The sequence below is a fragment of the Fukomys damarensis genome, unplaced genomic scaffold, assembly GCF_012274545.1.
Source record: "Fukomys damarensis isolate Sample0158 unplaced genomic scaffold, DMR_v1.0_HiC HiC_scaffold_16, whole genome shotgun sequence".
NCBI lineage: Eukaryota > Metazoa > Chordata > Mammalia > Rodentia > Bathyergidae > Fukomys > Fukomys damarensis.
The window spans coordinates 94,221,338-94,235,095 of NW_022900928.1; the positions used below are offsets into that span (position 1 = coordinate 94,221,338).

The following is a 13,758-nucleotide window of genomic DNA, read 5'->3' on the forward strand; positions in this document are numbered from 1 at the left end:
GCTTTCTCTGAGACCCGAGTTATTTCCAGGGAGACCCCCTCCACCTCTCCTCTCCTCTTGGCCTCCACCTCTCTGCCCCCCCCAAGCCTCTGACTCAGCTCTGTTTCTTCCTCAAAGGCCACCTCCCCACCCTCCCCTCTCTCCCACTCTGCCCTCCCCAGCTGCCTTCCCAGAGACCATTCCTCGCCTGCCCCATTCCCACTGTCTATGCTCTCACAGGCAGCTCGCCTCCGTGCCAAGCAGCAGTGCTAAGCACCAGCACTGGTCTGACCTATCTCGCCCCCGCCCCAAGGCCCCAACTTCACAGGGGACCCTACCTCCCTCAGCCCCATGAACTAATCGCTCTCCTTGCACCAGCTATGTTGTTGCATGCTGAATGCCTCCTCCTGCCCAAGACTTGGTTCCGTGCACCCCTTCCTAAGAAGGGTCCTGCACCCTCAGTTCAGAGTCAGGAAACCATGTGCATGGAGGATCTGTGAGGGCAGGTGGTTCAGGCGGCCATTTGATGCTAGAACCTGGCTTCAATAACTTGAGCAGTTCTTCCTCCAGATTTCAGCAGGTATCATCACCCTGTGCTCAGGCCAGGAGGTGCCCTCATTGGTCTCTTGCTTTTCCGGTCAGCCCTATAAGCCTTGTCCACCACCCATTATCTTCTGGGCATGAATCCCTGTATTTTTCATTCCTATTTTACAAACTCTTCTCATCTCCTTACATTGTCCTCCATCCCTCCTCTTGAATCTGTCACCTGTCTTCCTACTGTTGGGTGCAGTGTCTCCAGGACACCCTCCTTTGTCTTTGTTCTCTCTGCTGCTGGGAGAACACACTCAAGTCCTTGTCATTACCTCTTCCCTCTATCCCCACCACATCTTCTTCCTGTCAGACCCACTCATTGGTTCTTATGAAGGCTTCTCCTTCAAAGGAAGATTCAGAGATGTGACCTCCTAGAAAAGTTCTGTCCTTGTTTGTAATTGGTGAAAAGCCCAATTCTACATAGAAATGCTCAGAGATTCCTCCAGACAGAAGGGAGAATTGCTTTCCTGTGAAAACCCAGCCTCTGATCCTCATCACGCTCCATGTCAATAACAACAACAATAAATAAGGCCACGAGTGTGCTATTTTTGGTTGAGCTAAAACTGAATGTTTTGGCTCAGCATTAGTATTTTTCTCACCAAAAATTGGGAACAGTAGAGATGTAGCAGGAAATGGAGATTTAGAAGAAGGACTGACTGCTGGGCCTAGTGGGTGGCTTGTGGAAGGGCTGTTCCCAGTATATGGTCCCAGCATTCTATGGGAAAAGACCAAAGAGGGACCAAGAGGAAAGGGGAGCAACTAACACTCTGGCCACTTTAGGGAATGAGGTGATTGCAGTAGACTGGAAAGGCCTGAAGGATGTGGATCAAATCAACATGGACAGCACCAGCTCACTGCATGGAAGCAGCCTTCACCGGCCTTCTACGGAGGTGAGTCCTGTGAGCTCTGATGCCCCGGTGCCAAATGGCCAGAGAGACCATCAAGAGCAAAGCCCCTAGTCTCTAGTGCACGATCTCTGGATTCTCTTCGTAAATTCCATGGCAACATCCCAAACCCTCCTTCAGACTGACACTTTACAGAACATTCCACCCTGCTCTTCTGAAAATACACGGCAAACGTTCCCCACTGAGATCTTGCTTTCCTGAGGCAACCTCAGGAAGGCCCGCCTCACTTTACACACTCCTAGAAGTCCCACTGAGGAAGGTGAGACTACTCACACTCCTCAAATGCCCGGACTACCATTTCCTCTCCTGTCTTCTACAGCAAACACGAACTGATTTCTCCTGGGATGGCATCAATGTGAGTGCAGCTGCCCCAGCCTTCCCCAGCCCACCCTGACTCCGCTTCCTTGCATCTTCCTGGCGCTCTATGGGACAACACTGCCCAGCTCCAGCAGCACTATGAACCCTCACATGCTCCCCCACTTCCCAGTCCTCAAGGGTGGTTGATGCTTGTGCCTCCTTGGGAATCAGGGATAATGGTTTTCTGTGTCTCCTGCCTCAGTGCATATCCTCCTTCCTGGAAACTACAAACTCTCCTCTATATGTGAGGCAACTTTTACCTTCTTATCCCTCTGCCCCTCCTCTTAAATTCCCTATCCCAGCTCTCTATGGAAGACACCACCTCCATCCTTCCGAAGCTTAAGCGAAACTCTAATGCGTATGGCATTGGGGCCCTGGCCAAGTCATCATTCTCAGGTGAGACTCCCAACCTGGGAGGTGCATTCAGTGGAGTACTTATAGGCTCCTGGTCTCAATGTCATGCTCCTCAGGCTTGATGAGGACCCTCCTCCCACATCTCTCTCTCATCCCACATCCCCTCTCCTCCTCAAGGCTACTCCTCATATATGGGTGTGGGGGATACTTGCCCCAATGGGATGGAATCCTGTGTAAGACTCAGGTGGGATGAGGGGGGGTGATATGGATATTGTATGATATTCGGGAGCATGTGGGGAATATCTGGCCCCTTAGGAATCTCAAGAAGCATGAAGGACCATGTGACGAAGCCCACTGCCATGGGTCAAGGACGAGTGGCCCACATGATTGAGTGGCAGGGCTGGGGGAAGACCCCAACCATTCAGCCACAACACAGCCATGAGGCAGTGCGCAGGGATACAGATGCCTACTCCGACCTCAGTGATGGCGAGAAGGAGGCGCGTTTCCTAGCAGGTACTTGAACCCTGAACCCTCAAGAGAAGCATTTATGGGATGGCCAGCAACTGATCCTTCACCCTGCTCCTTTGTGACAGGATTGTCTCTATACATATCTTAGCCAAAGGCTAACAGTTCCAATAGCTCTACTTGCAAGTACTTTGACTTGTTAATTCTGTAGTGCCCTCACATATATCTTTACTTACAGTCTCAGAAAATGAGAGGAACTAAGAATTTGTGGGTCCACATAAAAGCACTTTCTCTTTTAATTATATAGGATTGTCCTATCCCTATACTTCTTTAGTATAGGAGGAAATGTAGGGGCTTTGGGTTTTAAAAGGCTCTGCTTCTGCTCACTTTTTCGGAAGTGAAAGAGGTTTTGGGGAATCTCAGCCTTTGCCCATCAACATTTGGTGTTGCTGATTCACTTACTGAACTCGTTATTTGTGACAGCCACTGGATATTCAAGGGAATTGGCTTGTAGGTGGTGGTATACAGAAGAGGAAAGCAGTATAGGTACAATGAAAGGTGTATAGAATCCCTACAGAGGAGACAGAGCCCTATTGGCTAGTGAGATGCCCAGCAAAAGGGACAGGTCTGGAAGAGAAGGGAAAAATCTTTGTGTTGGTGGTATGGATGGTAAAGGAAATACCAGCAAGGAGAGAAGACAGAAATTTAGGGATAGGGTGATAGCTCCGGGTAGTAACAGTGCCGGCTTCAGCTCCCTCCTGGCTCTGACTAGAATAGGAACTCCACAAAGTGCACCCCTGCTCACTCTCATGTCCCTCCTTTTCCTTCCATTCCCAAGGACTTTCAGCTTTATATGACTATGGACCCACATTCCCTTGATTCTCCCTCAGGGTCTTGGAAGCTACCCCCTGGGTGGATTCCTCTGCTCTTGACCACCAAAGAGTTCAGTTCCCCGCCCCCCAAAACAACGCTCCAAAGACAAGCTCTGGCAATCCCTAACTCTAATACATTAGAGTAATACATCCTCAGCAGAGGACCCCCAACCCTTTCTGCCAGGAATCCTATATCTGACATCCTAGGGAGTCCTCTGTAATGTTTTCCTTGGTTTGGAGCACCTACCAAGGCTGGTCTATTCAACACAGTAGCCACTGGCCACCTGTGGTCATGGAAAATGTGTAGCATGGCTCGTCCAATTGGAAAGGTGCTGAATCTGTAAAATACAGGCTAGATAAGTGAAACATTGTACAGTATCTCATTAATACTTTTATATTGTTAATATGCTGAAATGATAGTCCTTTTATGTATATTGAGATATGTTACTACAACTAATTTCACTTGTTTCTTTTTAATCTTAAATGTGGCTCCTAGAAAATTTACAGTGATATAGGGGCCTGCATTCTGTTCCTACTGACCAGCACCTCACTGGGAGTCCCCCCATGTCTGCACAAGTCCCCGAGGAATCGTGTGGTGACTTTATTTCTTCCTGCAGGTGTCATGGAACAGTTTGCTATTTCTGAGGCCACTCTTATGGCCTGGTCATCCATGGATGGCGAGGACATGAGTGTCAACTCTGCCCAGGAGCCACTGGGCTGCAACTACAGTGACAACTACCAGGAGTTGATGGAGAGTCAGGGTGAGTAATGGATTCAGAACCCAATCCCTGGGTCTGAGGAGCCCTCACTGGGGCTCATCTGTTTTCCTAGAGCTTTTGTCCCCTTATTCCGTGATTCTGTGCCTTACCCGCTCTTCTCTGTGCTGTTGTACTGCCTGTGATGTTCCCATGAATGATGCTCAGGCCTCCTCATTCTCTCTACAGATGCCCTTGCCCAAGCCCCCATGGATGGATGGCCTCACTCCTATGTGTCCCAGGGCATGTACTGTCTGGGGTCATCAGATGCCTGGGAAGCAAGCGACCAGTCCCTCATTGCCTCTCCGGCCACAGGATCCTATCTTGGCCCTGCATTCGATGACTCGCAGCCTAGCCTGCATGACATGGGGCCTCCCCAGCCTGCTTCAGGGTACTCTGCTCAGGAGCCTCCGGCTTTGCTGGGAGGAGACACTGACTGGGCACCAGGGGGTGGTGGGGTGGACCTGGCCAGAGGCCCTGCTGAGGACGAGAAGAGGCCGCTGGCCCCTGAGGAGGAAGAGGATGCTGGATGCCGGGACCTGGAGTCACTTTCCCCACGAGAAGATCCTGAGGTGTCCACTGCTCTCAGCCGGAAGGTGTCTGACGTCACATCCTCAGGTGTGCAGTCCTTTGATGAGGAGGAGGGTGAGGCCAACAACTAGCTTCCTCACTTCCTGCTCCTACCTGAGGGGCATGGCTGCAAACCGTACCCCTCCTTTGCCCCACAGCACAGCTGAGCTGGGCAGAAGACAGTGGGGAACCTGGGAGCTTCCAGCCCTCGCCCGCCAAGTGGAGGACCAGAAAGGGGTTTTATCTAGGCAAACACTAGAAACCACAAGTCTGAACTGAGACCCAGGCTGCTGAATGGCAGTGAACCTGGCGAGCTGTGGGAGAAGAGCTACAGAGGTGGGCTTCTGGTTCTGTGCCCATGTGCATGTGGCAACAGCAGTGCAGAGAGACCATGCTGGAACTGGATCTCAGTTCTTCACTCCCTGATTTCGTCTTCCAGGAGCCTTGGCTGTGCTGTTTGAATGCCTCCTTTCTCCATTTCACTCTTGCTTTTCCTGACTCTGTTTTCTCTGGCTGTGAGGAGCAGACCTCAGGGACTGTTGGATGTGGCTTGAGAGGCACAGGGGAGTGACCTGAAGGGCACGTCTGTGTCTGGGTGGATGGACAGTCTGCCCTCCGTGGGGAATTTGGATCCTGATCTCAGGAGGTGGGTCTGGCAGCTGGGGGCACAAGTGTGATTCTTTATCTCAAGGTCTGCCCAAAGACAAGAAGGTCACTGATGAGACCAAGAACAAACATGGCTACTTGTTCTGGGCTCTTGAATGTCCTGTGGCTAAAAGGAGGATCCTAAGGTTGGGAGAAAACACTTACCTGGGGCCGGCTGCTTTAGCTCTGGCTCCCTTCCTGCCTTCTTCCATCCCTTGCTCCAGGAGCCCAGCCCTGAGGAGAATGGGGGGACACCAGTCTCAGATCCACTGACCTGGAGGCAGTGTTCCTGCCAGTGGGGGGAGCATGCGCCTGGGTCTCCCCCTACCCACCCCTAATTCTCTGGAGCTGTTTACACTTTTCTCTTTGCCTTTTCTACATTTTTATACCTTCTTGGGGACTCAGGTTTGAGCCGGGTGGAAGGAGGAGTCTGGTGCTGTCATTGCCCTGGCTGGGCTGGGCTAGTGGCTGCGGGCCAGGGTGGGCACTGGCTTCTACCCCTTCATCAGCTCTTCCCACGACTCCCAAGATGGCCTCCCAGGTGTCCTGCCTCTGTCCCTAGGCCACCTGCTGGAGGAAGAGGGGAGAACCAGTGCGTTCTTCCTTCCTGGATGGGTTTGCCAGGAGGCACAAGCTTCCCTACTCACACTGATTCCCCTGGGGTTTTGAGACCATGGGGACGTGGAGCACCAAATTAAACCAGGACACCTGCAAGGGGCAGAAGAGCGGGACTGGAGCAAAGATGGGGAGCATCTCACCCCTGCCACTCCAGAGGTGGCCCACACCTGCCCCTGGCATGAGTGGAGTTTAAACTGAAGAAGCCTAAGGCTCCTGTCCCTGTTCCCTGCTTCCTAGTTCTCCTGTAAGCTCCTGCTGCTGAGTCCTCCTGCACTGTCAGGGGACCTATTGCTTGGTTCTCTGTCAGGATGGGAGCATTGTTGTCCTTCCCCAGATCCTGGGTGCAATCCCCCCACCCCTGGCTTTGGAATGCAGTTGAGAGTTAGTGTGCTTCTGTTCATCTGTGACCCTGCCCCCCACCCCATGCATAGGCGCTCATGAGGTGGCAGGCATCTGGGTTCTGAGCAGGGGAGGCTAGCAATGTTGAGCTTGGCTCTTGTAGGACATAGGAGTAGGTATGGTAAGCCAAGGTAAGTGAACAGTCCCTGGCTTCACCTAGCGCTGCCTGTACATGAAAAGATACCTCGGGTTTATCCACCTGTTGTTGCTCAGCATACCAAGACCTTACTTCCAGGAGGTCTGGGAAAAGCCAGTGTGTCCACCTGGCAGCTGTCTCTGGCCCCAGACTCCTGCCCCAGGTCCTTGGCATTTTGCATGCTTACTCTATTTTCCTGCCACTGGCTCCATTTCCTCCCCTTGCCCAGCCTGCTCTACCAACACCATTACCTTCTCCCTTTTTTTTCTCAACTCACCAGTGCCCCCAATTCTTCCCCCAGATCCCAGTGGACTGCAATCCAGGGAGTAGGTTTCATTCATTACAGTTCCCTTTGCTCAGGACCCTGGGGAGTGGGGAAAGGTAGACTAGAACAGCTTTCTTTCCCCCCTCCCTTTCCCAGGAAAGCCAAATGGTCCCTGATGAGAGGTAGATAAAGATCAGAAGGCACCTAGTCAGGTTCATGCAGAAGCAGGGACTTGGTGTGCCAAAGGTGCTGGCACATCCTTGTAGGCAGAGTCAGGGGTGTCTGCCTTTAGCCAGGAGCCCTGCCCCACTCTGAAGAGGAAGACTGTGGTGCTGGTGGGCAGTGGTGCGCTCTGGCAGAGGGACTGCCTCTGGTTCTGGGGCAGGGTGCATGGGGATTTCTTTTAGCCTATTTTGGGGGGGTGGGTGGGGCATGTGCAGGAGGAAGCTGTGGGGTGGGGATGGGCTTTTCTTTTGGGGTGAAAGGCCGTGCAGCACGTTTTACAGCAGCTCTGGAGCAGGGCTGTTTTATATTCTTGTGAATGAAACTGCTCTTGCTAAATGATTTTGGAAGGTGCACTTTCATTTTCAAATGACTTTATTAAATGAAAATCCAAACCTTCCATTCCTCCCCTTCCATTGACTCTACCACCCCGCCTTCCTTATCCTTGTCTTGAGGAGAGGATCTTGGGGAGTAAGTTTATTATTGTCTTTGCCCCCACCCACACACCCCACATCTGTCTTCCAGGTCTGAGAAATGCCCATATTTATGGCCAGTCTTAGCATGTTTTCCTAATGTGATATTCCTACCCCAGGCCCAAGAGGGATTCTATGACATATATTACAGAGAGAATTGTATATAAATATATATAAATACTACAGATTATATACATATGGGCAGGGGCTTGATGCCCGCTGCCAACCCCCCTCCCCAGGCCTTGGCATCTGTCTTTCTTGGCCTGGGGAGGTGGAAGGGACCTGATGCTGGAGAGGACCAGAGGCTGTGTTCAGTGACACTAAACAATGTGGTGGCACCCTCTGACTGTGAGTGTCTTATTTGGGGGATGGAGGAGAATGGCAAAGAGGGTGGGACAGAGTGTGGAGCCAGGGCTTCTGGATGCTCAGAGCCCCTGGTCCCCCTTTGTAGGGAAGGCAGGTGAATGCCCTGTACCACAACCTGCTGCCCTTTGGGGAGGGTAAGGATGGAACTGCCCCAAGGATGGGAAGCATTAACGCCTGCAGTCTTGAGGGTGTCCTGCCAAGTCTCCACCCCGGAAGAACTAGAGGATCTCATTAAGAGGGGTTGGGGTTGGCACAGCTCCAGGGCACAGCAACCCTTAGCAGGACAGATCAATCACAGCAGCGGGGAGGGGCATTTCTAGGAGTCACCTGGAAACAGAACTGATGTGAGATAGGAGGTCTTTCTGCCAGGGGGGTCAGAGCATACCTTGTGGCCATGACTGTTTAACAATAAGACACTTGCCTCTTCCATGCAGAGGCTTTGGCAACTTTTTCTTTGCCAGGCAGCTGCTCTTGGTAGTCTTTGTATCCACATCTCATGGTTTGAAGCATGGGACAGAGGAGGGGCATGTGGTTGGTCCGAAATGGCCCTGGCTTGGCGATGGTAGTAGCAGCCAGGATAGGACCTGGGGATAGGCTGTGGGCTGGTGTGTGAGGCTGGGGGCTCCCAGAGAAGCAGGTGTGGATGATTTGGAGGCATATTCTGGGGTGGCCAGTTCACAAGGCCTGGAGGTGGTCCCATCTCCCGTTCTGCTGTCATTTTGGGCCACTGTCATTCTGGGCTTCTCCCACCTACCCCCTTTAGGAACTGAAGGACAGACAGGCAAGGGCAGGAAAACACTGGAACAAGAGCATAGGGAAATTGTGGGGCATGAGGGGAGGCGAGCATCCCACACAAACAGCAAGAAAACCTAGGAAGCCCCACAGACTATTCAGGGCCCCTCCCAGGGTTACAAACACCTGCCTGCCTAGGAATTGGGAAGATGTTTAACTGACTGAAACGCCTCCCTCCTTAAATTCTGACTCCTCCTTCAAGATTATTCTCGTCACATTTAAAAAATCCTGGGAGGTGCAACTACCCCAACTTCAGGACCCCAGTCCCACACAATTCCATCCGCTGTTGTGGGCCTCTGAACAGTGGTCTTTATGAGCAGGGTCCAGGGTTGGTCAAAGAATCAGTTCATCCTCATCCTCCTCTTCATCAGTGGATCGCAAACTGGGGCCCTGCAGGATGTCAGCCAACTCCTCTTCTAGCCCTGGGCTCTCCACTAACTCCAGCTCCTCCAGTTCACCCCCTGCCTTGGCCAGGGCAAGGGCCAGAGTGGCATCTGGGGACGGTGGTGGTACTGGTGTCTCTGGGGAGGCAGGAGTCAGGTCCCCTGTTCCAGGGAGGCCTGCAGCATCCTCAGGCAGGCCCCAGCCCTCTGCCAGAGGGGGTGGGCCACCTGGGCTCTTCAGAGAGGTGTTTGTGTTCCGGAAGCTGGCAAGGGGAGGGCGGAGCTGCACCCCAGATTTGGTGTGACCCTCGATAGCTTTCTGTAGCTGGGGAGGAGTGGGAGAAGAGGAGAGGTACAAAATAGGGAAGAGAAAAAATATGGGGACAGAGGGAGGAAAAACAGACAAGAAAGAAAAACAAAAAGAGGAATGGGAAAGAGATTGGCAAGAAAGGGAGAATTGGAGAGAGACAACAGTGAATGGTCAGAGGAAGAAGACAGAAAGAAGACACAAGGGTGTGACAGAAACTTCCGCCTGCTAGCAGTGACTACCAGGCGCCCTGTGAACCCCTTCCCTCTCAATGACCTCCTCGGCCTCCCCAGCCACCCCCCCAGCAGCACAGTCCCGTGACACCCTGAATTCCTGTTCTAAACCTGTGAGGATCACACAACATCCCACATGGGGTGAACAACTGTGTACCCTTCAGGACTGTGGCCAAAATAGGCATCGCAGTCTCCACCTCTCACTTCCTGCTCCCCCGCTTCCCCCAAACTCCACGTAAGAAACACAAAGGGGAGCATATCCCTTCCCGCTCTTGTCCTATGCCCTTCCCTCCTCCCCTGCTCAAGTGGGACCTATTCTTGTTACCTCCTCCAGTGCCAGGACGCCCCTGAGTTTCCCCATGTTGGTCACATAGGCGAGATGGAGGCCAAGGAGCGAGAAGAGAGTGTGTGTCTGATGGAGAGAGCACAGGTTAGCATACACCCTGCGTCTGCCCAGCCCTCCCTACAGCCCTCAGCAGCCAGCAAGGCTTGCCTTATGCAGGGTGGTCTGCTCCACTAGCTGGAAGGGAGATGGGTCGATGCAGCAGCAATCAAAGCAGACAGGCTGGCTCAGCTGCTCCTGCTCCCAGGCCTCAATCTGAGGGGCAGGTGGGAAAGTCACCAGTATCAGGGCCTTTCTAACCTCAGATGCCTGGCTTTAACCAACCCAAACACACCCATCACAGATCCACTTGACCAGAGTGCTCCCCTTCTTCCCAGAGCACGACATTGCCCCATCCTCCCTCATCAGGCCCCCAATCCATCTTCACCCTTGGGGCACCCAGAATGGCCCCTTTCCTCAAGACTTTCACCCTTGGGCCCCCATCTTATATTTCCAGCCTTATTTTCTTCTACTCCTGTGTGCCCACTTCTCCAGTTAAACCAGCCTGCTTTCTGGTCTTTCCTTTGGTCTTTGTTGTTCTCTCTACCTTGACTTCATGTACCTGTTCTATTCCCCTACTGTGTGACTTTCCTGGTGCCCCAGTTGGACATGCTTTCCCCGTCTTTAAATTCCTATGTACTCTGCAAGTCTTTCCTTCTCAGAAATGGCACTGGTCACAGTCAACCCTGTATGGCACTGGCCTTACCTCTGCTCATAGAAAGTGACCTCCTGAGGGTACTAGGCATTACGAGAAAACTAGCACTGCCACCTCTTAGAAAATACATCTCAGGGAACAGTTGTTGATTTGAGCAGACTTACTGGATCACATGACTTAGTTGACTTCACCAAAGCCATTTGGGGTTTGTTTTTGTCTCTGTCTATGACAGAAACATTAAGGAACTTAGGCCAGCTGTTGTTGCTACTCCAGATATGCAAATGGAAACCCCCAGGATTGCAAAGAAGCCCTTATGCCTCTGGCTTTCATAACTGGATCTAAGATTTTCTAAAATTATTCTCTGGTTGGCATCTTCTGAATGATGTAGTACTTTGCTTATTTACTTTTCCTGTTTGTCCGGTTTTATACCTTTAAGGTTCAGAGAATATGAACAAAAGGGTCAGGTGTGTGTCCACAGAAGGCTCCCTCCATCTGTCCTTTCCTGATATTTCTGGACCCCATCACACCTCCTTTAAATTCTCTTCCTGCTGAGTAATGGTTCACAGGGGGATTCACCAGGTCGTAGCAAAGTACAGATGACCCCTTGGCGGGTATGTCACAGAGAGACTTTGTGTGTATGGGTTGGTCCATTCTTCAACCATTCTGACTTCTCAGCTTTCATTTTTGCTTTTTCCCTAGGAACAAAGCAGCAGCAGCATTTTTAGTGAACATTTACCAAGCTCTTCCTTTGTACAAAGCATTACTCTGCTTTTCATGTCTTAGCTCATTGAAGCTTCCCAATAACTCTGTCTTCATCTTCATTTTACAGGTGAGGAAGCAGAGGCACATTGAGTTACAGAGACTGCCCAGGACTCCACAGGCCACGACTTGAGGAACTGGGTGTCTGGCCTTATGGGCTAACCATGTTCTGGCTTCAGCCTCAGCTTGTCCAAGGGGAGGAAGATGCCACTGTTGGTCTGAGCACCAATTAGAAACCAGAGTCCTAGCTGTGGATACTCTGAACAAAATATTCAGAGTTAAACAAACCATAGTAAAGACTTTGGGGGAAATCCTTTCAATGTTGACTTCTTTCCATGCTACTCCCCATACTGTTTTGTCAGTATCAATATCTTGGTTGACATCAAGTTGTCATCTCATTTGATCCAAGGACTGTGCTCAAAATATCCTGAATTTTGACTCCTATTAGATTTTATCCTTTCAAAATAGCTCAATGGGTCACATGGGAGTTGGTAGCATCTTAAAGTGTTCCATATAATTTATCTTCTTTTTATACCTGGCTGTACCTTGTGTCTTGATTGAAATGTTCCATCAATGGCACAAAAAACTGAGGAACATGAAGTGAGGAGCTCCACAATGATAAACTCACTGGTTTTCACTCTTTTTGGTGCATGTTAAATAAAATACATGTTAACAATTAAACAAAGAACTACTTTACTGCAGTATGGTTCATCTGATTCCTGCTTGTAGCAGAAGACCCCCCCCATTTATGAAGGGGTAGCAAGGGAGGCAGTTTCATTTCTTCCTTTTTTCCTTCTTTTCTATTCCAAACCCCTCCTGTAAACTTGTAGCATTTCAAATCTTCAGCACACATTTATTCTGGATGTCCAGGAAGATATTTATTTAAAAATAGTTTCCACCATGGCTTTATGTCAGCCGCATACTTCCAAAGCTCTATCTTAGAAGCCAATTTGCATTCCCTTTAATACAAGCAATAGCTGCTAATGGATTTTCTCTGTTTTTCCATGACTCCTGGGGACTGTTCTGATCAGGATTTCTAATCACTGCTTCTGATCACCGATCACTTCCTTCTGATCACTGTTCCATATTCTGTCCACGCCTCACATCCAAGCATATTCAGGATTCCTTTTTCTCTGTGGTCTTAATAATGACTTCTATTAAGAAAGAGGCATCTGTCCTCATGAGACAACACTGTCATTAGTTTCCTCCCATTTGTAGTTCTTTGTAGCCTCAGGACAGACATTTTCCAGTGGTCCCCTGTCCTAGGACCTGATACTGTACTGTTACCCAGTACAGTAACCTCCACCAGGGAAGGTTACCAGGTTACCCATTAGAGTCTAGATGTGATTCTCCCCACTGTTACGGTTTAGTGCAGGCCCCTGGTTATTTCACGACAGGTAAATGCCATCCTTCTTGAATAGCCTCTGCCTGGTCAGGATCATCCACTTCCAGGTCTAGAGCATAATGGTCCCATCTGCACATGAAGTTCAGAAGTGTCCTCTTCTGCAAGGACTCTGTCCCTCTGAGAACATAATGTGTTCATGCCATCACATGCCTGTTACTTTCTCCATAACCATGCCTTTTTCCAATCCTGCAAAATACTTTCCCATCTACCTTTTATTACAATAACGGAATAGAGAAAGAAGGGAAAAAATAGCAATGTCTTCATGGGGTAGAACAATTTCATCCCAGGTGCTCTTTCTCTTACTTACCTCTTCAGGCGACATGTTATCCACTAAATCCATTGAATCCTAGAGAAGAAAGACACAGGACAAAGTTCTTTCCCCTTTCTCCCAAGCTAGCTACATTCTCATCTCTCCCTGGCCAGGACCACGGGAGCCTTCTTCCCAAGACTTCATTCTTTGAGGATCTCTGCTCTGCATAGTAAAGACCATAATTTCTCATCCCTCAAAGGTGAGCCCCTCCCTCATCCCTCTTCAAGCACATCACTTCACCTGGGTTGTTTTCTTCTTTGGGGGGTGAGCTCGGCCCAGCAGGCAGTGCAGCAGGCACTGAAAGATAGAGGATCTTTGACCTGAAAGGAGTGGTGGAAGTGACCAAATGGAGGGAGTGGCCAGGAACTCCCTAGGGTCCCTTAAATAACTGCACTTTCCAGGTGCCTTAAGCCCACAGACACCTCTCTACTACTTCTACTCCCATTTCCTGGAACAGTAATATGGAGAATCAGCCCATGCAGGCCACTCCCTGCCACCCCCTAGCCTCACACATGAGTGGAGGTGGCACAGAGGCAACCTCCAAGGCATGAGTGAGTGAG

The 13,758-nt window shown here is 50.6% G+C and overlaps 2 protein-coding genes across 2 annotated transcripts in view; one reads left to right on the forward strand and one right to left on the reverse strand.

The window, feature by feature from the left end:
• The first annotated feature begins 398 nt into the window (after window positions 1-398).
• On the forward strand, window positions 399-7,331 carry Fam131b (family with sequence similarity 131 member B). Its single transcript, XM_010607661.2, has 6 exons — window positions 399-1,460; window positions 1,795-1,830; window positions 2,135-2,228; window positions 2,502-2,699; window positions 4,141-4,284; window positions 4,468-7,331. The coding sequence occupies exons 1-6, from the start codon at window positions 1,272-1,274 to the stop codon at window positions 4,938-4,940; spliced, it is 1,134 nt and encodes a 377-aa protein (XP_010605963.2). The 5' UTR covers window positions 399-1,271; the 3' UTR covers window positions 4,941-7,331.
• A 571-nt stretch (window positions 7,332-7,902) lies between these two features.
• Window positions 7,903-13,758, reverse strand: part of Clcn1 (chloride voltage-gated channel 1) — a 29,591-nt gene continuing 23,735 nt past the window's right edge. The window contains exons 19-23 of the mRNA XM_010607663.2: window positions 13,439-13,518; window positions 13,196-13,234; window positions 10,181-10,285; window positions 10,013-10,099; window positions 7,903-9,472 (exon numbers count right to left, since the gene is read on the reverse strand). Of these exons, the coding sequence (XP_010605965.1) occupies window positions 9,098-9,472; window positions 10,013-10,099; window positions 10,181-10,285; window positions 13,196-13,234; window positions 13,439-13,518 (686 nt within the window). The 3' untranslated portion in view covers window positions 7,903-9,097. The remainder of the gene's footprint in view (window positions 9,473-10,012; window positions 10,100-10,180; window positions 10,286-13,195; window positions 13,235-13,438; window positions 13,519-13,758) is intronic.